The sequence below is a fragment of the Coturnix japonica genome, chromosome 14 (genome assembly GCF_054131305.1).
Source record: "Coturnix japonica strain WE chromosome 14, WE-NBRP24, whole genome shotgun sequence".
NCBI lineage: Eukaryota > Metazoa > Chordata > Aves > Galliformes > Phasianidae > Coturnix > Coturnix japonica.
This window is the reverse complement of record NC_140676.1, coordinates 1150685-1174470: the sequence shown is the minus strand read 5'-3', so window position 1 is coordinate 1174470 and position 23786 is coordinate 1150685. Positions and strand designations below refer to the sequence as shown.

The 23786-nt window shown below is 43.0% G+C and overlaps 1 protein-coding gene across 6 annotated transcripts in view; it reads left to right on the top strand.

Moving 5' to 3' along the window:
• Window positions 1-23786, top strand: part of PIAS1 (protein inhibitor of activated STAT 1) — a 51245-nt gene that overhangs the window by 14900 nt on the left and 12559 nt on the right. For 4 of the 6 annotated variants that reach the window (XM_085515192.1, XM_015873384.2, XM_015873383.3 and 1 more), the window contains exons 2-8: window positions 4243-4687; window positions 15851-15935; window positions 16516-16563; window positions 17381-17471; window positions 18127-18261; window positions 20348-20453; window positions 21916-21989. In XM_085515192.1, the coding sequence (XP_085371318.1) occupies window positions 4243-4687; window positions 15851-15935; window positions 16516-16563; window positions 17381-17471; window positions 18127-18261; window positions 20348-20453; window positions 21916-21989 (984 nt within the window). Of the gene's footprint in view, window positions 1-4242; window positions 4688-15850; window positions 15936-16515; window positions 16564-17380; window positions 17472-18126; window positions 18262-19792; window positions 19812-20347; window positions 20454-21915; window positions 21990-23786 lie in introns of those variants that run through there. The other 2 variants (XM_032446769.2, XM_085515193.1) reach the window with 2 other exon arrangements.

Genomic DNA, 23786 nt, shown 5'->3' with positions numbered 1-23786 from the left:
AGTGAAAATCACGAATGCACTGTCTGACCTTAAGCCCACAAGCACAGAGATGCTAACAGTAGGTCAGCCCAGGCTGCTTTTGGTGTTTGTAGTCAATGTCATTTTGATGTATTATTTTTTGTGGACTAGAATTGTTTTTAATGCCAGGGAGGTGATTATGTAGTTCTGGTCATACAGCTGTGAAATGTTCTTTATCAGCACAGATAAACTGAGCAAACATAGAGTATCTCTTAAACCAAAGAAACCCAATCCCCTTGTGTGTGCAATAAAAGGCAAATAATAGTGTACCTGCCATTGGTTTGTACCTATTCTTTTAGAGCTGCCCTGCTTGCCAAAGCAGTGTACGTATCACACCGGGAGACAGCTGAGTTTCTCATTATGAAAACCAATTGCCTCCTTAAAGGTTGCGGCACGTTGCATATTTATGACCATTCTTCTGTGCTTTTGCCTCTCTTCCCTTTTGAATTACTGTGACTTCAACCTTTTAGTATTTTGGTTGCGTTGGACAAATGCAGGAAGTCGTGGAGGCTTCAGCTCCCATGAATTGGCCGTTTCACTCCCTCCTGTAGGTTCTCGGTAGACTGGTTTCATTTGATGCAGTTGAGTTTCCTTGTGTAAGTCTTGCAGATAGAATTTAGGACCCAGGGACGTGCCTTCACAGGGGTACAAGTATTCCTATCTTTTAGGATCTGTCATTTTCACAAGCTGTAGGTGTGTAGAAACCCAAGAGCTCAGTGTGTGCTGAGGGCTTGTGTAGCTCTTTCTTTTCCAGAAGATTTATATGGGGTTAAACAGGCCGCTTGTAGCATGCAGGAACTCTCCTCTATTTTTACAGCTGGATGGCGGAGGCATACTGAGATTAATTCCAAGAGCATTTCCATACTAATCTAATGCTTCCTAGTTGCTTTTATTTGGGAAAAAGAGTTGGAATCTTTGTTCTTCTTCTCTCATCATCAGACTAGGGTGATATGTTCTATTTTTTCCCCCCCTTTCAGCATTCATGTTGATGGTTGGGGAGCTAAGGAGGACCTGTTCCTAGCTCAAGGCACGCCGTGTGGTGTGGTACCCAGCCAAACGCTGCCTGTTGTCCTGGCAGATCTCTTGGATGTGTTTTGGAGCTTGTTCACAGCTTCTAGTTATCACGGGCATCCGGAAATAACTTGTTAAATTCTCCAGATAGATCCTGGGCTGATTGCTGGAGCAGTAACCCTCTGTAGAAGGCATCGTATGCTTTGGGGCTCCTCGTGCTGCTGCTGAGGGTGGTTGGGCTCTGCTTTGTAGACAGCATCTTTCAACAGCTGTTTGTGACTGGTTCTTAATGTTGTGCTTCCCTGCTGATGCTGCTTAATTTAATTAAAAGAAAGGTAATAAAAAAACCCAGCTTACTGATGCTTGCTTTTAGCTCTCAGGTCAAGGTGTCTTTCCTCCTAGGTAAGTCCTTCCCCCAACCAAGCAGAGGAGGGAGCAGAAAACAAAGATTCTGTCAAGACTTCTCTCTGCTGTTTTGTTTTGGACAGAAATCGCAGTAAATGGCATTTCATGTTGATGGCTCTGTTAGTTGCATACACATTTGCTCCCTAGAAGTTAAGGTTCATGGGAAAGTGGTTATTCTGCCTAAATAGCATTTGTGAAACAAGAGGGTTCTGTTTTGTGACATGGGTGCACTTCTCCTAAGTGGCATGTTTGCTGATGGAGATGTTGTACTGGGTGAGGAGCTGCAGGGCACGCACTGACACTGCAGTGTGCACTAAGCGGCCTGTTGCTTTTTGCTTCATAGCCCTACAGTGGATGTCTCGGGTTGTATCCGGATGTTTTGTTTGGGTAACCTGAACAGTTTTCGTACCTGATATGTAGATACAGCCTTTAGAAATGTAGCAGCTCTTGAAAAAGAGCTGTGGGTAGAACGTCCTTTCTAATAAACAGATGTAGAAGAGAAGCTGGTGGATGCCGTAGGATGATACTCATGGTTTGCTGTAGCATCCTTAAGCTGTTTCTTTCAGACCATACTGGTTACCTGAAGTAGGTCTGGGAAAGACACGTCCTTGTTTCCTCAGCCAGCAGCAGTGGTGCAGTGAGAGCGGGATCGAATGGCTGCGTTCCTGCCATCTGGCTGCCAGTGCTGCAGCCCAGATTTGGAAACGAGCAACTGGGAGGTGGGAAAGCGGTGGCCTCATGCAGTGCTTCTGTGGGCCTCCTGCCCAACGTGTGCCGTGGGGTGACCTGCAGTGAGGCAGGGAAGTGGCACCCAAGCGTTGGGGGAGGGCTGATGGGTGGTGGAGTGAATGCTGCCAGGCAGGCAGCCCTCGTGACTCACGCAGCTTCCGTGCAGGAGCACGTGCTTGTGTTGTGCTGTTGAGCAGGAAATGTCAGATGGGTGTTTATAGATTAGAGTTACCTTCTGAGCTCTGTCAAGGGCTTCACAGCATTAGGAAGAACTAAGCAAACACTTCATATCACAGAATTATCAAGGTTGAAAAAGACCTAGAAGATCATCCAGTCCAACCATCACCAATACTTCCCAGTTAAATCATATCCCAGTTAAATCATATCATATCATATGGATAAAGAGTCAGAGGTAGGGGCAGCTCCCTGCTCCAAACTCCTGGTGCCATTCCTTCATTGCCTGTTTCCCATTGGTGCATCTTCTAGTGCCCTTAATGTTGCAAACAGCGATTTTTGTGTCCTTCTTTTTAAGGAATGTTTCAGGGTGGGGAAAATGTGAGGAATTTGATTTGTTTTGGTTGAGGAGTCTGGCTGCACGATGGGCCCCGCTGTCTGTGTGCTTATTTCTAACTTCTCCATAAGTTGAGAGATGGAGAGCATCCAAAATTTAGCAGGAGTTTCTCATTTAGCTCAATTAGTTCTTATTCCTCTGCAGTTTTTATTTATTTTTGCAAGCTGGGCCTGCAAGTTTCTAGCAGAGCAAGAAGACAGTGACACTGAGAGACTGCTGCTGAGGAAGTGGTGTTCTGAAATGGTGATGGTCACAGACAGAGCCCTTCAGCTGTAACTCCTCGTTCTGTTGAAGAAATGTTTGTTGAGCATTACAGCATTCTTTCACATGTTTCAGATCTGTTTCACTTTCCTTTCAGCTGTCAGTGCCTCAGAGTGCAACTGAAATGCCTCGTTCTTCCAAGACACCCCTGTTCTTCGTATGGGAGATCCAAGTAGCTGCTGGTAGCGATAGGTTTTAGGCATTTTGCTTTCATGAAATTTCTTGCAAATCCACCATTCTGCAGTTATTGTTTCAGTTTGTGTCATGGGCTGTGTTATAGTGAATAAGCCACTGACAAGCACTGAAAGAAGTTCTGAAATACAATGCAGACTCATAAGTTGACTTTCTGGCTGCTCCCTGAAGTACTTCTCCAAGTGGGGAAGCACTTGGTGTGCGCAGGCGATTGCTGGTTGCTCTGCTTTGCTTAGTGCATTTCTCAGTTCCTGGAGAAGTGAAACAGTTTAGAAGTCCTGCTGGTCTGATTCATTAACTATTGGGGGGACGGTGAAAAACTGCTTAAATAGAGTTGCAGTTTGATAGAAGGCACGCTGGGCTCCGTGAACCAAAACAGAACGTGCAGCTCTGATGAGAGAACAGATTGAGGATAAGTGAGAAAATTGAAGCTCAAGAAGTTTCCTTTAACTCGGTAATGATCGTGTTGGGTTCGGTAACTCAAATTATAATTGCCCTCTTTCAGTTTCCTTAAGCATCAGTCATTTCTCTCCTTTCCTTTGAACCTGCGTGGAATAGTTAAGCTGCATGGCTAAAGTGAGAGAGGGACTTAAAAGTGAAGTAGGGCCCTGGAGTTAAGAGCTGACACAGCTTTCAAGTGCAAGTAGTGGAGACTTGGATATTGGCAGTGTGTGACTTCTAATTCCTCTCGCTGCGAGTCAGAAAAGTTGTTAATGTTGTAGATGTTGGCAGAATACTGATTAGAAAATAGTTATGCGTCCCAACGTTATTTCTTGTTCTGACAAGCTGTCCTTGTCTCAGTTTCTCCCCGGTGTTGCTATCCTGAATTGCCTATGGCAAGTGGAAATCCCTTTATAAATTGCTCGTTACAGACTCTCGAAGTAGATGCACCTATCTGGTCCTGTTCTCATTATATTTCAGGTCATTAATGGGAGAAGAGCAGCGGTCATGTGCCTTGAAGAATGTTCTGCTTAACAAGATTGAGCTTCATTCTAATGTTAGTGCTTAAGATGATGAAACTCGAATACTAATTCTTGTTTTTTGTTTCTTTTAAGCAAATGGTTATGAGCCTTAGAGTTTCTGAGCTGCAAGTACTTCTGGGCTACGCAGGGAGGAACAAGCACGGACGGAAACACGAACTTCTCACGAAAGCACTGCATTTGTTAAAGGCTGGCTGCAGTCCTGCCGTACAAATGAAAATCAAAGAACTCTATAGGCGAAGGTTCCCCCAGAAAATCATGACGCCCGCAGACTTATCTCTCTCCAGCGTACACTCAAGCTCCATGCCAGCAACTTTGTCTCCATCTACCATTCCACAGCTCAGTTACGATGGCCATCCCGCCACGTCACCGTTGCTCCCCGTTTCGCTTCTGGGACCTAAACATGAACTGGAACTCCCCCACCTCACATCTGCGCTCCACCCTGTCCATCCCGACATCAAACTTCAGAAGTTACCTTTTTATGACTTGTTGGATGAGCTGATAAAACCTACCAGCCTAGGTAAGCTTGCAAAGCACGTGTTGTAGTAATGGTTGAAGATGGACTTTTTAATAGTAATGGATGAATTAAGCTGCTAATGCAGTAACTGGTTAAATATTGCATCACAGCAGTGTTTAGAGAATTGCTATTTTTGGCAACTTTGGGAACAGATTGTTCTATGCGGAGAGGCATGTTACGTAATGCTCATTAGTTGCTTTAGCTGAGCCATTAAATATGGTTCAAAGTTCCGTTATGTTTGAGGGGTGAGTTTGAAAAGAGACAATTGAACCTTAGAAAAAGGAACTTCAAAAAAGCAAACAAACTCCACAACTGTTTAAAACAAAAACAACAACAACCCCCCCTTGAAAACATTAATAAAGGAATATTCCAACATCCTGGAGTTCGTAAGGCCCACAAAGGTCTTCTCATCTCTGCTGGGAGTGAATACTGTGCTGTTTGTCGTGATCCCTTATGGGCTGAACATCCATGTCTGGGAAGACTTGTGGTTCTTCAGCTTTTGGGTCTTTGATGGTTTTAGTACCAAGGTATAAATCAGTTGGGTAGCTGCTGAGCACCAGATGATGCTTACAGAGTGTTATATAACGATGTGGGTTTTTTCTGCCTCTGCGTTTGTGAACACGACTAACTTTTAATACTGCTTCATTGCAATAGACTTATTGATTCTTGGAGAGGCTGCTTGTGTGTTGGAACCTTGTGCTGTCTTGAAATCCTGGTGGAGACTCACAGCAAAAAGAGCCAGTAGGAGGAGGAGATGTGAGGGAGAGAGATGGGAGGTGGTGAGGGGTGAGAAGATTGAGAAGATTGTCCTTTCCGAAGAGATGCCTTGTAAGCAAAAGTGAGCAGGTAGTGCATGTTTGTAGCCTGCAGTGCCGCAGGGCTGACAGCAGTGCTGTGTGAGTGAGTGGTGGTTGTCTGCAGGCTTCTGCAGCACGTTGCACACTGATGTGTATTTTGTTTTAGCTGTTTAATCTCAGACTTTGTGAGAAAAAAGTCCTCAGCTTTTGATAAGCTCAGATTCTGGTTCAGGTATTCTTTTCTAAGGTATACGGTATCTTTTTAGCTCTAGTCTGAAGTGTGATAGACTGATAAGCGTTCCCAGCAGTGCTGGTGGTACAGGACAATTAGGTGCTCAGAATGTGTCTCATCACTTCTACGTTGTGAATACTTAAAAATAATACTGTAATTTCAGTAAGACATTCCAATGCAGGAGTTACGGTTTGCTTTTATTCCTAGATGTGGTATGAACACTTTTGTCAGTGCTGTGCCTGACAAACCAGCCCTGAATTAGGAGATGGTAATTCACGCTCTGTCATTTCTTATTGCTTGAGGAGTTCATGTACAGTAAAATGTTTTTTCCCCTTTGTGGACACTGAGTGCCAGGGTAAGAAAATGCGAGTGGGTGAAGCTCCAACCAAACAGTTGAAGTAATCTCTGCTCCTTTCAGTTGGTGTAAGGGCTTGTTCCGGGCTTTTGTTTAGCATGTGCATCCTGTGCTGTTTATCTGAGGCAGTACTGTTAAAAAGCTGTTTCTTCCTGTGCTTTTTGGGAAGAATGTTTCAATGTCGATGCGTGTAAGAAATGTTTGTTTCCTTTTGTAGTGGAAAGCAATGCTTCTGCGGATTGTGAGGTTGCCAACTCTGCATGTCCTGAGGATGTTTTAAAGTAGTAGATATGTTAGTATCTGTTGATTGGAGAAAAACAACGATTGGATTAATAACCAGGGATGTGCACTTCTGTGCACTATTGGAGAACTGCGGGATGGTTGAGGTAGGAAGGGACCTCTGGGTCCTCCTGGTCCAACCCTTACCCAGGTAGGGGTACACAGAGCAGGGTGCCCGGGGCCATATCCAGGGCAAAACAACTCAGAGCCTCTATGTTTCATTTTCTCCATTTGTACATTTACAAATACTCAAATGGAAAAGAGTTTCAAGTGATTTTTAATTTTTAATACCTGTCCTAAATGGTTTGGACATTCTTTTCACTGCAGCAATACGTGGCTTTCCTCAAATATCAAATTTCTAGGCTCTCATGTTTTGTTTTCAAATGGGGGATGCATGCTGGGAACCTTCAAAACTTCTCTTTGTCATTTGGCCAGTATTTTGGGATCTCCTGCTTGCTTTTTCCTGACAGAATCATTATGGGATGCTTATAAGAAACTTTGATTTTCCTTCATTTCCTTGCACCGTGAGGACTAAGAGATGAGCTGCTGGAGAGTTTTGAATGAGTGTCCTTAAAATCAAACCTGTCAGAATGGTAAAAGGACGCAGCATTGAGTGCAGACTCCATTGGTTTGAGGCTTTTTGGATTCTTCTGAAAGAATTCATTACATAGAAATTCAATGGACCGCATCTTTGGATCTGATTCTCCCCTGGTCTTTCCCTATTCAATGCTTGAAGGATTGCCTGTAGTAGTCTTTGGTGCCAGCAAGAAGTAATTATTAATTTGGAAAATGATAATTTGACAAAGCTTGGGGGAAGGGAGTCACACAGAAGGGCACCTGAGTCCGCATTTTGTACCCAAATATTCCATGTAGGTAGGCAGTATGCAAGCTAATGTGAATAACAGATAAGGAAATTAAATTTGCTAACTATTATTTTTAATGTCGAGAACAAAAGCAGGAAATGGATGTTACCTTCTTATACTTGCTTCCTCAAAGTGTAGCTCTGAACTGCAGTAAAGTCTGCATGCTGACAGCTGGGCAGGATTCATTCACAACAGGGAAGAGAACTTAGTGCTTTATCGATCCCCCTCCTCCTCACCAGCAGCAGGTACTGAGGGTCTCATCTTTAGCATGGCTGGCTGAAATGGCTGTGACAAACTAAGGTTAGAAGGCAGTTGGCTATTTCTGTTTTCTCTGCAGCAACCCATAAAACCTCCAGCAGTGAGTAGGATGCTCACAGAGCTGCCTAACAAGTTGAACGTGTAAGCACAGCCCATGCTACTTCAACCTGCTTGTCTCTGAACAGCTGAGAGTAGCTCCTAGATCCAGGTGGTGGTGGGACAGCTCCTGCATCTGCTCACTAAGGTGCCTTGTTTTGCTTCCAAGTGTTCCAACTACGTAACTCCCACGTGGCTTTTTGGAGCCTTGTGGCTGGTGCTGCTGCTTGGGCTGCTGGAGGTGACAGCATTTCTGTGGTCCCTGAAGGCTGCCAGTGGCCTTGTTTAGCTGAAAGGAACACATCTCTCCAAATGGCAGCAGAGCTGTGGAATTTATCCATCTTTTGTTAGTCATCATCCTCGCAACACTGAGAAAGAGCCTGCATTGGATATTGTTGCGTATGAGCCAATTCAGAATACTCATTGCTTGTTCTGAAGGTGCATAGTGGTGGATGGATGTGTACCCTGAGCTTTTGCAGCACTAATGAGGAGTGTGAGTGCTCTGCCTTGTGCTGAACAGCCATTTCATGTGATTATATGAAGACATTTTGGAGAAGGAGATCCCATTTGGCCTTGATGAATGTATGAAAACTGCTTATTATTTTGACTTTTTTAATAGGAATTCCTTCAAATTAGAGAATCTTGCTTGTTAGTTTCTGAAGAAAAGCTACAGCTTTCACTTAATTTTATTTTCAGCCTTTGCTGGGTGTACATATACGACTAATTGGTTGTTTTTCAAGAATAGGGCCCTTTTTGTAAAAGTAACTTCTATCACACTGATAAGATCTCTTGTGTGGTAAAATGTTTACTATGAGATGAGTAACGAGTACCCAAATTCTGCCAGCTTATTATGGAGGGGACGTTAGGTTGTAAAACAACATCTTAAAAATACTTCTTGTTACAGCATATGTCATCCCTAATTGCTTTAGCTATGTAGTTGTTCCAAAAAACATTGTAACTAGGCTACGGGTCTTTGTTTACCTGCGTGTAGTGGAAGATTAACTTTTTCTTTTCAATCTGAAGGATTAAGGAGGTTATGGGCTGTGCCATTCTGTTTTTATGGAGCTGTCTGACCTCGGTGTGGGTGACGGTCCTGAGATTTGTTTGCTCTGTTTCCATGCTAAGAGATGTTTAAAGCACTGAGCCATGGAAATGGGAGTTTTGGCCCATGGAAATGGGAGTTTTGGCCCACTCAGCCTTCTGGAAGGAGGCAACAATGAGGTGTTCTGGGCATCATACCCACAAAGCACCATCTCCTGCCTGCCAGCACCTGGGGACTGGCTGTGTTGGGCAGAAGGAGCTTCTGTGGCTCCGCTCAGGTTTGTGTTGGTCCTGGTGGATTTTCTTCATTGATATAACAGGGTTTCTCCAGGAGGTCCAGTTTCTGCCCTGCTGCCTGCCCTGACTTGGTGCTCACTGTCTGGCAGTCACACTCTTGAATTGCATTTACATTGAAACTTCTTTCACGTGTGATTGACCGTGGTTATTTGGACACGGAGCATTCCTGAAGGCAGAGCTCGCATCTGGTCTGACCAAAATCTTTACTGTGGCTGTAGTTCAAGTTACAGCTATTAAACAATTAAACAAATCAAAGCAGCTAGAAATCTAGGTTGGAAACTAGAAGGGTTTTGTTTGGCAAACGTTTCACCCTTCCATATATCAGCAGGCTGATCTGCTGCTCTGTGCAATCAGAATCATGGTTTATATGAAAGTCACGCTTTTACTGTCTTCTGTGTTTGTTATTTTTTCAAATGTTCTTTGTGGGAGGAAGTTCAGCATAACACTGCATTCTCAGCCCGGGCTGCGCTCTCCGACTTCCGGCTCTGCAGCTTTGGGTTGCGCAAGGAGGAGCTGGAATCTGAACTCTTGTTTGTGTGCTGCAGCAGAGCCAGAGCTGCGGCACACTGAGGTTTCTTTTTTGGGCTCCGGTTTTATTTGCATGTGGTGTTTTCAGGTTCATATCTGAAGCTTCTTTTCGTAGTTTCTCTTAAAGTTTTTGACTTCTGCACAGCTGTGCAGCTTTTGTTACTGCAAGAGGGGGAGTGTAATTGCTTACTGTTCACCTCTGCAGGTGAGCATTGGCTCCTCACACTGAGCTGAGACCACCCCAATCCCAGTCCCCTGTGGGATGTGGGTGCTTTCTGACACTACAGCTCTAATGTGGATGGACCTAGGAAGCTGCTTTACTTCCCGAGATCAAATTAGGATATCTTTTTGATAATTAAAGCTTTTAGTGGAAGGAATTATGGCAAACCACACTGTTGATTCAAAGTCTGAGTAATCCATTAATATTCAATGAATAAACCTTGGGGTGGCGTCCCACTGAGGTGCTTTGAGGCTCGGATGTGTTGCTCAGGTATCGTGAGAGGAAGCTGTGCTACTGACATATGTATTTTTAAGGTTTCCACTTGCAGCTAAGACATGGGTGTCACTTCCCAGCAGCATTTCCAGCTTCTGTGTCTTGAACAGCTTCGTTAACTTGGAATCTTAGAGCTGCTTTCATCTCCCTTTGTGATGACTTTCTGAAGAAGGTGATGTGGGTTGCTCTAATTGTAGGAGAGAACCTGGTAGGGGCTCTTATCTGATCATAAACATTGAACGTATTTTTTGCCTTTCTTATTAGGATTATAAAACTCAATGCTGTCTTGCTGAGACCAAAAATACATTAGAATTGGGATAGGTGGTGCTGGCAGCTTGCTTGGAGTGCTTCACTGCTGCTGGTGCTCTTAGGGGCAGAAGCTAAGTTATTCCAGCCTGAGTGGCAGAAGGTGAGTTCTGGGGTCCGTATTTAGGTGTGTAAGTCAATGGACTCAAACAGGGTGCGGAGGTTCCAGTGATGTTCCTTCCCTTTAGCAAAATGATGGAAGAGGTCTGCAGAGGAGATCTGTGAGCCCAGCAAGAGCAGTGGTGAGAGGTAGGATGGGAAGGGGAGAGTTCTGATGGTGGTCAGCACTGGATTGGCCTTGAAGGTCTGCAGAAGTATGCATTGCTCAGAGATGCTGTAATACATGGCTGGTTAAAAGTAATCATGTCTAAGTGTCTGTCCAATTGCATGGAGGTTCCAGCTGATCTATTCTTTTCATACAGTATATAATGAAGTGCTATAAAATAAGTGGTATTTATGAATTAATTGTAGCCTTTGGAGTATTTCCAGGCTATTTTTGTACATGTATGTTTAGGCACTGTTTCAAATAATGCTCAGAAGCAATCGGCGTAGCTCCATTGGGAGTGGGAAAGGCAGGGGAGTAAAGAGAGCTTAACTATTAAAAGCAGTGACTTAAGCCAAGTGGAATCTGGAAATGATCTGAAGAGAGAAATGCAGCAGAGTGACCAGAACCTGAGGTCAGTTTTTCATGGGTTTTAAGCGTAAGAACTCAGTACTGCCATCTCACAGTAATGCCACGTGTTCTCGAGTGCAGTTGTAACCCGTGGGAGTGGACAAGGAGCTGGACACTGCTGTCAGGGGGTGAATGACTTGTGTCATTACAAAAATACATCCTTCTGAAGGCCTTGGATGTGCTCCCTGGTGTCTGGCCCAGGGTCCTTCTTCAGCTGGGGTTGACTTGGCTGTGATCATCAGCAGGAGGTTTAGGTTGGATGCTTGTCTCAGTGAAGATGGGGAAACAGGGAAGCTGTGCACACCTCGTCCCTAAGGGTGATCTGAGCCAGGCTGCATGTGGCTCTGGGCATAGGATGGCTGTGGATAGTGGACAGCAGGAGCTGAGGAGAGTGCTGGATTCACAGCCTTGCTGCTCAGCCCTGGCTGGTGGCAGGGACTTGGTGCTAAAGGGCTGTGGTTAATAGAAGGGAAGTGTTTGTGTCTAAATGCTTGTATTACTCAGGAGCTTCATAAATTGTGGTGCTTTTAAAAGGGCAGTGATGTATCCTGAGATGCTGCAGATCCCCCAGGCAAGGAATAGCCTCTCCTCGTTCCTGTCCCATGCAGCAGCCTGATTTCTGCTTTATTAAAAGCACTAAACATGTAAATGAGCCCCTTTCTGGATTGGTGTGAGGGGATTTGGGCTGTGTGTTACAAGCTCCCCGGCTTCCACTGCAATGAGTGTGATTCAAAGCCTGTCTGAATTTTACCTTTATAAAAGGTAAATGTTTTCTGTGCCTTAATCTGAATGCAGCAATTTTCATCTTAGCTTGGAGCCGGCGAATTACATTTTCAGTGGTGCTACTTGAGAGGAGACTGAGCATAAACTGATACAATGCCTTCTGTAGCTGAAAAGAATAAAGCAGCAAAATGTCTGTCTTGCTACAAAATGAAGTATCTGATGTGTTTAGGGAAGGCGCATAAATATTTACGTGTTGGGTTGACATCTTCTGTAGTGTTTAGGTTTTACCGGTCAATATTTTGACAAATGTAACTGATGAAGATGATGACTATTAGCTCAGTGAATGCCCAATTAACACCTCTTGTTCGGCTTCCAGCACCGAGCAAAAATTTGCTGTAGTCCTGATCCTCTTGCTTAACTATTCCTGCTTTCAGCAATAAACACGCTACTATTGCAAATGACTGGTCAAAGGCCAATTTGCTGATGGCTTTTCTTGTCTTCAGCTAAGGTAGAGTATAAAACGTAAGCTTAATTTTAGTCCGAGTGTGTTTCTGCATTAGCAAATAGTGTGTTCCCTATGTAATCAGCTGGGTGAGCATTAACCTCAGCACGCTGACAGCACGATGGCCGGCTGCTGTTGCATCGGGAAGCATCCCCGCGCCGACAGCGTGATGACCTGAGGTTCATTAAAGGTCTGAAGGTGTCTGGTTTTGAATGGAAACTTAGAGCAGCTTTTTCTCGAGGCAGCAAGAGGTATTTTACTGCAGAAAGATTGTGTGGCTATTTTTAGCCCTGGGTACTGGTGAGGTGGAACAGAATATTTTTAGAGCTGTAGAAAACGCAGCCACTCGAGCTGCCTTCTTTCACTCTAATGCTATGGACTTCTTTCTAAATAGACTAGATCCAGTAGGAAACGTTTTCTACGTGCCATAATTATTAGCTATGCTCATTATCCTTTTAATATAAATGTTTAGGTAGAATTCTAAGTGTTTCAGTCCCGTGAGTGGTACTCTGAAGTATTAAGATGGTTTTTGCTCCAACTTTGAAAACTCATTACTTGTGTGAAACAGTCAATATAAATGCAACAAGAAAGGCATAATCGGGGCACTCTCAATGCACCCTGATCCCCTCTGCTGTTTGGATCAGTACTGGAGTGAAGAACACATAATTCAGGAGGTTGTGCTAGTGGTGAATTGCTATGAGAAGAAGAAACTGAAGAAGAAATGCTGCACTGCAGTGTTTTAGGCAGCAGAGCCCAGGTGTGCTAATTGCTGGGCAGTGTCAGCTGTGTTCAAAAGAGAACATGCATTTTGCTCGTTGCCTTCTCTGGACTTTCATATGGGTCAGTTAAGCGGCAGTGAATAGTTGGCTCCAACACCTCCTCAAAAACAAAAATTGCTGGAGGAGAAGTGGGTTTCCATGTGGCTTGTCTGAAGCTCTTCTTGTTGACATCCATTTAATTACTTGGAAAGATGGTTGTTATCCACGTTCAAACATGTACCTTTCCCAATGTCTGAATAACTCCCGTGACCTGTAAGCAGTTTTACTCGCCATGCATGGCATTCCTTGACATTATCATGTGAATGTGGAGCAAAAAATATCCAGTAGGCATTTGTGCTTGGTACCTCTTGAAAATGGCCTACAAAGTAAATCCTCAGAGCTCTGCCATTCAAAATGCGTGAAAGAAAAGGTTATAAAGCTTAATAATTTATAATTGTGAGGGGGGAAAAATGTGTTTCTGGCAACTTTTGTAAGAATTTTTGTATTAACTGCCTTGGCCGTGTTCCAGCTTTATCAGATTATAAGTTCTATTTTAATCTGCTCGGTTGTCAGCTGGAGATCTTTCTGCCTCCCTCTGTTAAATAATAGCTATTTGCAAGGCGTGGTTGGATGTTTTTTTTTTGCCATAAAAATGATTTTCTTATGTAAAACTATATTTGCATATTTCTAGTTGTAATTGAATTCCAGAACCCTGAAAATAAACAACGTGTTTATCTCTCAGGGTCTATTTGGCTCTCCTAAAAGCAGCAGATCTGAATTGGGACGAGGTTGCTGGCTTTTGTGTGCTCTTCATTTCCTGGCTTCCAAAATCTCTTCCATGAGAAACATGAACTCCTTAGGAATGAGGGAGTTTGTGTTGTCACAGATGAGCCTGGGAGCCCAGCGCTTAGACGTGGGGCTGCTAAATTAGCTCCCTTTGATTTGTTTTGTTGAAATTTTCATGCATCGTTTGTAGGATAAGTAGATCTAGAAATAATAGATAAGGGTATAAAAAGATATGAGAAAACATATGGGAGATCAGAGAAAACCACAAAGAAGAAAAACATTTCTCATTTCCCTCCCAGAAGATGCTTCAGTTCGGTTTGCAGCCCCCACTTTCCTCCTGGGCAAGGGGATGAGAACGCATCCTCCCACCTCCTCCCTGCTTCTGCCCCTGCAGTGTTGACACCCCTGCGTTCCCCTTTAGCAAGGAAATGACCAAAAGAAACCCCACCAAATCTTAGTTTTGCTTTCCAGTGGCACGTGAGGTGGCCAAAATAAATACATGATGGGCGTATAATCTTGCCCTGTTCCCAGCTGGTAGCAGGGGTGGGACTGTGTCCCATGGCTCAGGGCCTGGCTTTGGACCTTGGATGCTGGGATGTCTTCCCTCTGCTTGTATCGCTCAGTCTGTCAAGAGTTTTGCATCCTTTGAAGATTGGTTTTTGCGTCGTCTCTCTGTAATTAACAAGTTGCTTCTTCTGGCCATGCTCATGTGTGATTGCTTGTACACACAAGCAGCATTCTGAAAACACTGCAAGTGGGTATTAGCACTGCTTTACAACTGGGGAGGGTTGAGCAGCACATGATGGAGTGCACCTCTGACCACTGGGGACCATCGATCCATCAGCTCATAGACTTCTGCTTCCAGTTATTGAGATGAGTGCATTGAGGGTGATAGCCAGCCCAGGCGGAGGTGCTGAATGCCTTCTTGTGCTGTGAGCTTCAGCTGTTAATGTTAGAAATGCCCTACATGTAAGTGCTTCTTCAGATAACTTCATGCTTATAAAAATAGTTAATATTTTCACAAAAATTCGTGTGCAGCATGTACTACCTATACTTGTCCACCAGCTTTGGAGCGACCAATCCCTGAGCAGGATGTGGCTGTTGCATGGAGTGCAGTAAAATGCATAGGGCTTGCAGCATTGTTGTACAGAGAAAGTACAGATGTCACGTAGTGAAATTGCTGCTGTTAGTATTTACACCAAGTTAGCCACTATTCTGCTGCTGGCCCCAGCCGACCACATGCTGGCTTCAAGGAAGTATCTGAGATATCATCACTCATCTGTCACTCAAGGATGAGTCAGGACGAGTATTAGAGTAAATCAGAAATGACACGTGTGAGTGCTCAGAACCAGAGCTGTTCATAATGCCATTATTAAGAGCAGAACCGAATGGTGGACTCAGCAGCACTTGTGTTGGTGTGAAAGCTGTAACCCATTGGACATTCCTGCAGCGAGATGATGTGGGCTCCTGTTTGTTTCAGGCTATTTCCTTTGCTTTGAATACAGACAGGCTTTGTGTCAATGCCCCCCGCCCTGGGGGGGCTGTGCCTTCCAAGCACTGTTTTGGAGATGCTTAACATTTCTTTGATTTATTCCAGCAGGTGCATTAATTCTTAAACACTGTGTTGTTGTGGGGTACATAGTGAGGAGTTGAAGGACTTCAAAGCCAGACTTCACTGCTGTGTGTTTCATGATTGCTTGCATAGTATATATTTGGTGCATCTAACCCTATAAAATAGCTTATGGAACCATGAGTAGTTGCATAGTTGTACTTTTCAGTCCCTCCGTATGCTTTTATGAGGTAACCCATGATCTTGTATGTTAATGAAGTGATTGAGAATTCCTTAATGTTTTTCATTTAATATCAAATGCTTAATGTTGCTACTGTGGCTGATAAAGCCTTAAGCTCATTTATCTCAGCTTTGCTGTTACCTGCATCACTTTTTTTTAATGTATACTTATATATAAATATAACAGTTGCTTATTGTTTTTATTTACAAGAGGGATTAAATGACAAATTCCATCTTGGCTCCAAAATTGCTTACAAAAGCAGATGTGTATCAGATTATTGGGCTATAAATGTGTTGTGTATATATACGTACAAGCTTTAACGAAAGGAGACTGCTGTTAATTATTCTGTATTTACTGCTTTAAGGCAATGATCTCTTGTTTTCTTCCAGCATCAGATAACAGTCAGCGATTTCGAGAAACCTGCTTTGCATTTGCACTGACGCCACAGCAAGTGCAGCAAATCAGCAGCTCAATGTGAGTTTGACCAGTAATTCAGTATTTAAATATTACAGAATCCTTGACAATACCCCACGCTCAGCTTACAACGGTCTGTGTTTTAAATTGCCATCTTCAGTGAGCATAATGCTCAGAGGGTGCTCAGGTGGGGAACTCTTTTCTCCTTTGTGTGTAAACTGATGGAGGAGAAAGGGGTGTGGAATGAAATACCTCTGCTGTGCTGTGGTTTCTCTTGCAGTAAGTGCTGTACAAATACAGAACTCTCCTATTTGCAGCCCTTTTTCACCACGAGTCAGATCCTTTGTCGAGTTCTATGTTTATTCAGTATGAAGATGTTCCTCACAGCTACCATTAGAATTTTCTCTGTGTTATACCAAAGGAAAGGAAATGGTAGAGGCCAGGTGAGGCTGTAATCGGTTCACTCCCTTTGAAAAATACAAAGTAGTCTGTATCTTGGGAGTTGTGTTTTGACTGACCACAGGGGAAGTGTGGTGCGTAAAGGGCTTTGCAGAGGTCTGACTTAAAGCAATGTCTGACAAAACATTGACAAACCTATTATACGAACAGTGTGTCTTAACCCATTTTCTCTCTTTGCTAGGGATATTTCCGGGACCAAATGCGACTTCACAGTACAGGTCCAGCTAAGGTATGTATTTGTATGGCCTGTTCTCAATACTGTGATTTCTTTATTTTTCTTAAATTATTTTTATTACTTCCTTTTTGAAGACAAGTATAAAGGAGAGCAGGGGAGATATATGGAGAAGTGTTTCATCCTGCTGTTTTCATGAATAAAGATTGCTGTTGGCTGCTTTGGGAGGAGCAGGCCTAACCTTGATTCTGTTACATGCAGTGTTTCCATAGCTCCTGGTGGCCAAATATCTGGCATGTCAAACCTACTGCATGTGCATCAGGTTGAAGAGGCTCCTCTCAACCTGCCCTAAAAAAGCCTATGGTCCACTCTTCTGGCCTGTTCAGCTTCCAGCTGCAAATAAGCCTTTGATGTAGGATGATCAGAAACTGTCTGAACTTAACTAGAAGGCCTGTCATGGGCATCAGGATGGTGTCTGATTGTGTCTACTGAAATTGGAGTAAGGGCAGTGGAAGAGACTGTGTGTGCTGTCCCTGGTCTGTTATTGAGGTCAGGCTGGAGGAATGGTAGGAAAGAAACGTGGATGATCTATCTTTTGTAACAAGAACCTGCGTATCTGAATGAGTCCATTGTTAGGCAGAACCAGCTGGAGGAATTTAAGAAATCTGAGGAAGAACCTACTGCCATCTTAACCTAAACCTGTAATTTGGGGGGATTTCCTGCTTAATGATCCATACAGATAATTTGGGGACTGTATTTAGCAAGGTTTGGCATGTTTTCACAGTTCAGTGGGGGGGAAAAGTAGTCCTTCTGGGAAGAGATGGCTTTTAAATCATTTTATTAGCAAAAGGTGATGGAAGATCTTTGCTTTTAGGTTTTGTTTGTCAGAAACCAGTTGTCCACAAGAAGATCACTTCCCACCCAATCTGTGTGTGAAAGTAAATGGGAAACCATGCAGCCTTCCAGTAAGTAAGATGTTATTTTGACATACATAATTGGATAGCATTGTTAAGAGCTGTCTGTCAGAAATTTGCCTGAGAGTTTATCCTAACCTTTGTTTTCACATTTTGGAGCATTTGAATGAAGATAGATAGAGGAATGAAAAAAAGTAGTTAAGTAAATTGTTTCTCAGGAGAGCAGCCAGCAGATCAAGGAGACTGATATTCTGAAAGCTTGACAGTAAGTTTTTGTTCGATAAACAAGTCTGGCTAACGTGGGGCTCTGCTTCGGAGTTCACATGTGCTGGGAGTAGAGCATTGCTGACCAACAGGGCTGAAGAATAAGGCACAGACTGGGAGGACTGGGGCAGAGCATGGGGTTGGGCTGGGCGGTGTTAGCCAGGCACATGCAATGAGAGCGCAGGGAAAGAAGTGTCAGAGCTGCCTTCTAATATTCCAGTGGATAGGGTTCAGATTTGCAAGGCATGAATCTAGGTGTAAGGAAGGAGGACTTAAGAAGCACATGATGTTTTGTTGTCTGATGTTCGTACTTCTTGAACGGAAGAGGAAGCCTGGCTCAGGTGGGACCCAGCAGGTATTTGTGGCAGGGCTGCGGGGAGTGGGGAGGGAGGAGACGAAATCACTCTTCTTTTGCTGAGAGAGAAAGTTCTTTGATTTCTAGGGCTATCTTCCACCAACCAAAAATGGTGTTGAACCAAAGCGACCTAGCAGACCAATCAACATTACCTCACTCGTCAGATTGTCTACGACGGTACCAAACACAATCGTTGTTTCGTGGACTGCAGAAATTGGAAGAGTAAGTAACTTTGTTTGGTGCATAATGCTGTCTGAAGCTTACTAATGTCTGCCCTGGCATCTGCATGAAGGATTTGAAAGAAAAGCAAAATTAATTGTGCAGGAAATGCTTCATGGTTTCTCAGTGGATTCTTCCTTATATTGACTGTGTTACTCTGTTACTTCAGGCTGGGCTGGTAAGATGTGCTGTCTTAGATCAGCAGTCCTCAATTTTTGTGTTGGTGCGAGCTGTCCTTCCTTACCTCTCACCCAGCTGTCTCTGTGAGTCAGGGCCCAGACAATTTGCTTCTCATAACTTCAGGCATTAGGCTCTTCCTGGTTTGAGGCACTTGAGAAACAAATGTGGCTTTGTGTACAGAATGGTGGCTTATAGCCTTGTAAACGTAGACACAAAGCGTAGCAGCTCGGTAGGGTTCACGTTTAATTTCTCTCACATTTCTGTTCTCACAAATGCTGTCCTTCTATTTAATATTTAAAAAGTCATGATTTTATGGCTTTTTCTTCTCTGTAGGGGGAGTGTCAGAATGTTACAATTGGTGCTATTAAATTGCTGATGTTCCACTGCACTAATTAAATCTGGAATGTGGTGCAAAAGCATAATTGAATAAGTTAGTCTCTGAATTAGTGCCTTACTTTCAGTGATGACAAATAACTGCTGGTTGTGCGTTATAGAGTTGATATGAGTTCAAAAAAAAAACCTGTGGCTTTGCCACTGCAACCACCCTGTTTTTTGAGGTCCTGAGAACTGTCCTGGGGTGAAACTTGGTCCAAACATTTGTCTGAGTGCAAAGCCCAGGATTCCTGAACCGAAGTGGAAGAATGCTCACAGCCCAGCCATGCACAATAGGCAGTTGTAAAACATCACGATGGTATTTCATTCCCTCTCTGTCATGATGGATTTCTTGCGGAGCATAAAACAATCTCCATTCAGATTACAGAATAAATGATGGCTGAATGATTTTTTTTTTTTTCAGAGCCATCTTTTATGTAATGAGAACCACAGGTATCAGAAATAAGCATCTGTTTTTAAATCCAGTTTGGTTTCTATTGCAGAAGTGCCTGTACACGCTGATGGTTCCACTTCCAGTCCAATGCTGTGCTTTTTCTGAAGAATACAAATGAGGATTTAGGGAAAAGAAATGTCACAAGCGTGTGGCCTCTAAGCTCCTTTTCAGTGACCTGCCAGTTTCCTTAGCCTTTGTAGATACCAGTTATAAAAGAATATACTGGCTAACTTCCAACTTACAATATGAAACTGAAGATAGGGGCAAATTCTTAGCATGCCTCATGGGAGTTATGTACCAGTCAGAACTTCCCCTCTTGTTAGATAGAATGCTTCCTAATGTGACTGTTTGAGCCCTGGACAGTTAAATGTGAGGAACTGCTCTATTTTCAGATGTGCCTGCGTAGTATGAAAGCTGAATTCCTCTCCCCACCTTCCCTGGTGTCAGTTGCACGTCTCAACTAGTGTGTGTACTCTACCTTTCCTGAAGTCGTAATTGTGATTTTTACACAATCTGTTTCAAGAGCCTTCTGTACAAGATGCCTTGGGCAAGTTCCTAGCTTTGTAGATTCAAGCTGTCTGTAAATAATTTCACAATGTTAATTAGCTTTTTTTTTCTAACTCCTATACTAATTGAGGCGTTAAACAAATAAGTTGGAGCAGCAGTGGTTTTTAACGATGTGAGATGCATTCGTTGTAAGAATGAAATATTTAAAATGTGCTTCTGCTGCTATTTCAATTTGTGTAATTTTATGCTAAGATATATTACTGAAATCCCCTCTCTGGGTTCTGGTTGCATCCTACGTAGAGTGGCAGATGTCACAACTGTCTGGCTTGTTCTGGTTTGTTTTGCTAGTGGAAACGTATGTGATAATTGCTGGGGGTCAGCCTTTCATTTTTCTATTTCAAGTATCTGTAAGTCTGGAGAAGGCTGTATATCAAAAAGTAATAGATGTGCCTTAATGGGTCGCGTGTTCTGTCCTTTCCCTTATTTTCCTAGGCAGTGGGGGTGGTGGTGGTGTTGCTGGCGATTGCATGGTATGATATCCCATTTTTAGAAATGAACTGCTGTTCTGTTTTCCAGAACTATTCCATGGCAGTCTATCTGGTAAAGCAGCTGTCCTCTACGGTGCTACTGCAGAGGTTACGAGCGAAAGGAATACGGAACCCGGATCACTCGAGAGCATTAAGTATGTCTGATGTACTGCTCCTTACAAAAAGTAGCTGTTGTAAATGGAGATTTGAAACAGGGCCGTGCAAACCGAGGCTTGGACTTCCTACAATTCTCTGGGTTTTGAGAATCTGATAGTGGCGTTCTTTGTATTCAGTTCCAATTCAAAGACTCCGAGGCTTTTGTTTGTGTTAGGAGCCAGTCCAGGAACCCTGTTGACACAGTGAAGAGAAAAATGCAAGAGAATCTCTTTCAGTTCAGTCATGCTGGTTTTGTTTCTTCAGAATACAACAACTGTATTTACATAGTTAACTGGTAATTCAGTACCTCAGCAAGCTGAACTAAATGGCAGAGACTGAACCTTGATGCTGAAGTGCTGGAGGAAGGTCTTCATCAACACACTCTTTGTTCCTTTGGCACACTGTTGTGGAGTGAGCTCCCAGAGAGTCTGGCACAAAATTCCCTCCGCTCCCTCCCTGCTCCTTCCCAAACTTGGTGTGAGCTTCACTGCTTTGTAATTTTCTGACAAGTGTGCGGTGGTAGAAGAAAAATACAAACAAAATCTGCTCTGCACCTTTTTTCAAGGGGAAAGTATGAAAAGACCACCACCTGCCAGCTGTTGGAGTCGTGCTTCTTCATGCTCCTTTGGGAGGTGCTCAGATAATGCGTATTGTCCACAGGAAAGGGAGGAAACCAGCCCACCAGTAACTGCAGGACCACGAGGCTGGTGGTGTATAATAGTGAGCAATAGCTTATGGTGCACAGAAATCTGGCTTTCCCAGGTGGCTACCACTTTTTGTGTGCAAGAGGGCAGTGAGGGTGTAGGTATGGTTCATGGAGCAGGAAGAACATCGAACTGACTCGTTCACTTAAACAATGGCTGCTCATAGCAGTCCTCCTGGATAAAAATAGAGGCTGGGTGGAGACTGAAGACTAGTGTATTAACTAGTGTTAATGTTTCACTGCGGTTATTTAAAGCTCCAGTTTTGTCAGGGTACTTCTGCTGTGATTTCCTACTTCTCAGTTTGATTTTCGGTCTTGAATTGGAGGTTTTTCTGACGAACATTTCAGAGTCTTGCACAGACCCTCCATGTGAGAGTTACTGAAGCTTCTCTTAAAAATAGTTGAAGTTAACAGTAGTGTTACTGTTGCTCGTTGTGGTGGCGGCTTGTAAATAACTTTGAACTGTTGCTTGTGTGGGGAAAAAGCTATTTGTATATAAATATTTTTTCTAGGTATCTTGGTTTAAGAAGAGCTTTTCCTTCTTTTAGCTTTCTTGCATTGTCACTTATGATATTTCTTAGAGGTAAAGATGGCTTACACTACAACTTCACTGTGCAAGTTAGAAACAATGGCTACTACTGCCACTAGTCCAGCAGAGACAGCAAAGCCTTGCATACTGTTTTAGAATTATTTTACTTCTCTTAACAAATTTGTTTTAAATCAACTGTAAAACTAACTTACTTTCTTTCAAACAACAGTCAAAGAGAAACTGACTGCAGATCCAGACAGTGAAATAGCAACAACAAGCTTAAGAGTTTCTCTTCTTTGTCCGGTAAGTATTTTTAACTCCCTTAAAAATTATTGTGATTAAGGGAAAAAAAAGACTGAAAAAAAAGAAAGCAAACCTGTGGCTCTTGAGGACTGCCAGGCTTTTGGTAGAGGTTGGCTTGTGTGCCAGCTTCATGTGTGTAGGATCCAGTACTGAAATTAAGTGTGTGACTTGCCCCCAAGCAGGTGAGTGTTCCATTAACTTGAAGATGCTATTCAGAATTAGATGGAAGTGTAGATCTAAATCTATCACTGGGTCATACGTGTGTGCCAACTGGGTTCCTAGTGTATGGCTGTGGTAACTCCACTCTCAGCAGTAAGGCAGCTGTTCTGTCTGTTAAAAGCAGCTCTTCAGCCAGTGCCTGCTAGCAAAGAGCTGAGTGTCTTTTCAGTGAAGGTGATTATATGTGTTTGTATGTGTTGAATATTTCAGTCTTAGAGGAAAAAATAAGTGGTGATCTAGAGAACGTTCAAATAAGACTTGTACCAGAGATGAAGTGGGGGAGCACAGTTCCAATGAATGTGGAAGTAACAGACTTGCTGTATCTTGACCTATTGTTTTTTTAACCAAATACATGTGGAGTTTAGCAATAGCTCATACCTGGCTTTGTTATCATTGGCTGAACTGCACAGTATTAACATTATGTGTACTTTTAAAGTCTTTGGGATGTAGTGCTCTTCTTTCACATATCAAACACCTTCAAAATACTTGATTGCTCTATGTATTGGTTGACACAGTATCTTTGTGGCGGTGTATCTTTTTGACCTGTCCTCAAGGTTGAGGATCAATCTCTTTTCCTGGTTTGGCTCAATCTGCTCAAGTGTGATGTGAAATTCTTGATTTTAAAATGGACGGAGAGTTCACTTCATTCTTTGGAAGTTGAGGTTTATTTCAGTAGTTATTAAACATCTATTTCAACTCTGTCAACATCAAGAAACTTTCTACAAAGCCAAGCTTTTGTCTCTAAAAGCACAGTGGTTACTCTTGGGTTCTTTTTAAAGACTATTGTGCATCTTTGTGTGGTATTTTCACAATTTTCCTTAAGGTTTCACCATCGATATTGGGATGGAGAACTGTAAGTAATCACACATTTATAGACAAATAGGATTTGCCTGTAAATAAGATCCGGGGATTACTTTTATAGATCAGAATTTTATCTCAACCTTGTAACCTATAATCATAGAAGCACAATAAGCAGCACACTGCACTGAAACTGCTGTGGACTGGGAGTGCTGAAGCGTATCACCTCCGTGCATGGAGGTGCTTCAGTTGCACTTGTGCTATTTGCATTCTGTTATTCTGGAAAGCACACTGACAATGCTATTGCTTTCTCTGTTCTTTAGACAAGATGTTTTAACCACATTGTTAGTTTCCAATACAGACAAGAATAATAAATCGGTCAGTAGAATTAAATGACAGTAGGAGTTTAGAGGTGCCCATGTATTCCTTATCTTGAATTAATCCTCATGCATCTTCTGGAAGTAGTTTATTGCTTCGGCCATGGTTGATTTGTCAGAACTGCCACTTGGGGCAGTTGGGTTTCTTCACAGATTTCTGACACACTTGTTTGTCCTAATTGTGTCTATTAGTGATTAGAGTTCTTCAGCTTGGACATTTTGAAGAGTATTTTTTCTTGCTGTCAGTGATTTGGATGAGTTAGTGTTAGAGCAGGAAGGTACAAGGTTGTCTTTAGGATTGCAATTTTACAAATACATGAAGATGTCACATTCTACATAGATTTCTCGTAGTTCTGTTAGGGATGGAAACAAGACACCAGATAGACATCAGGCTGGAGCTCAT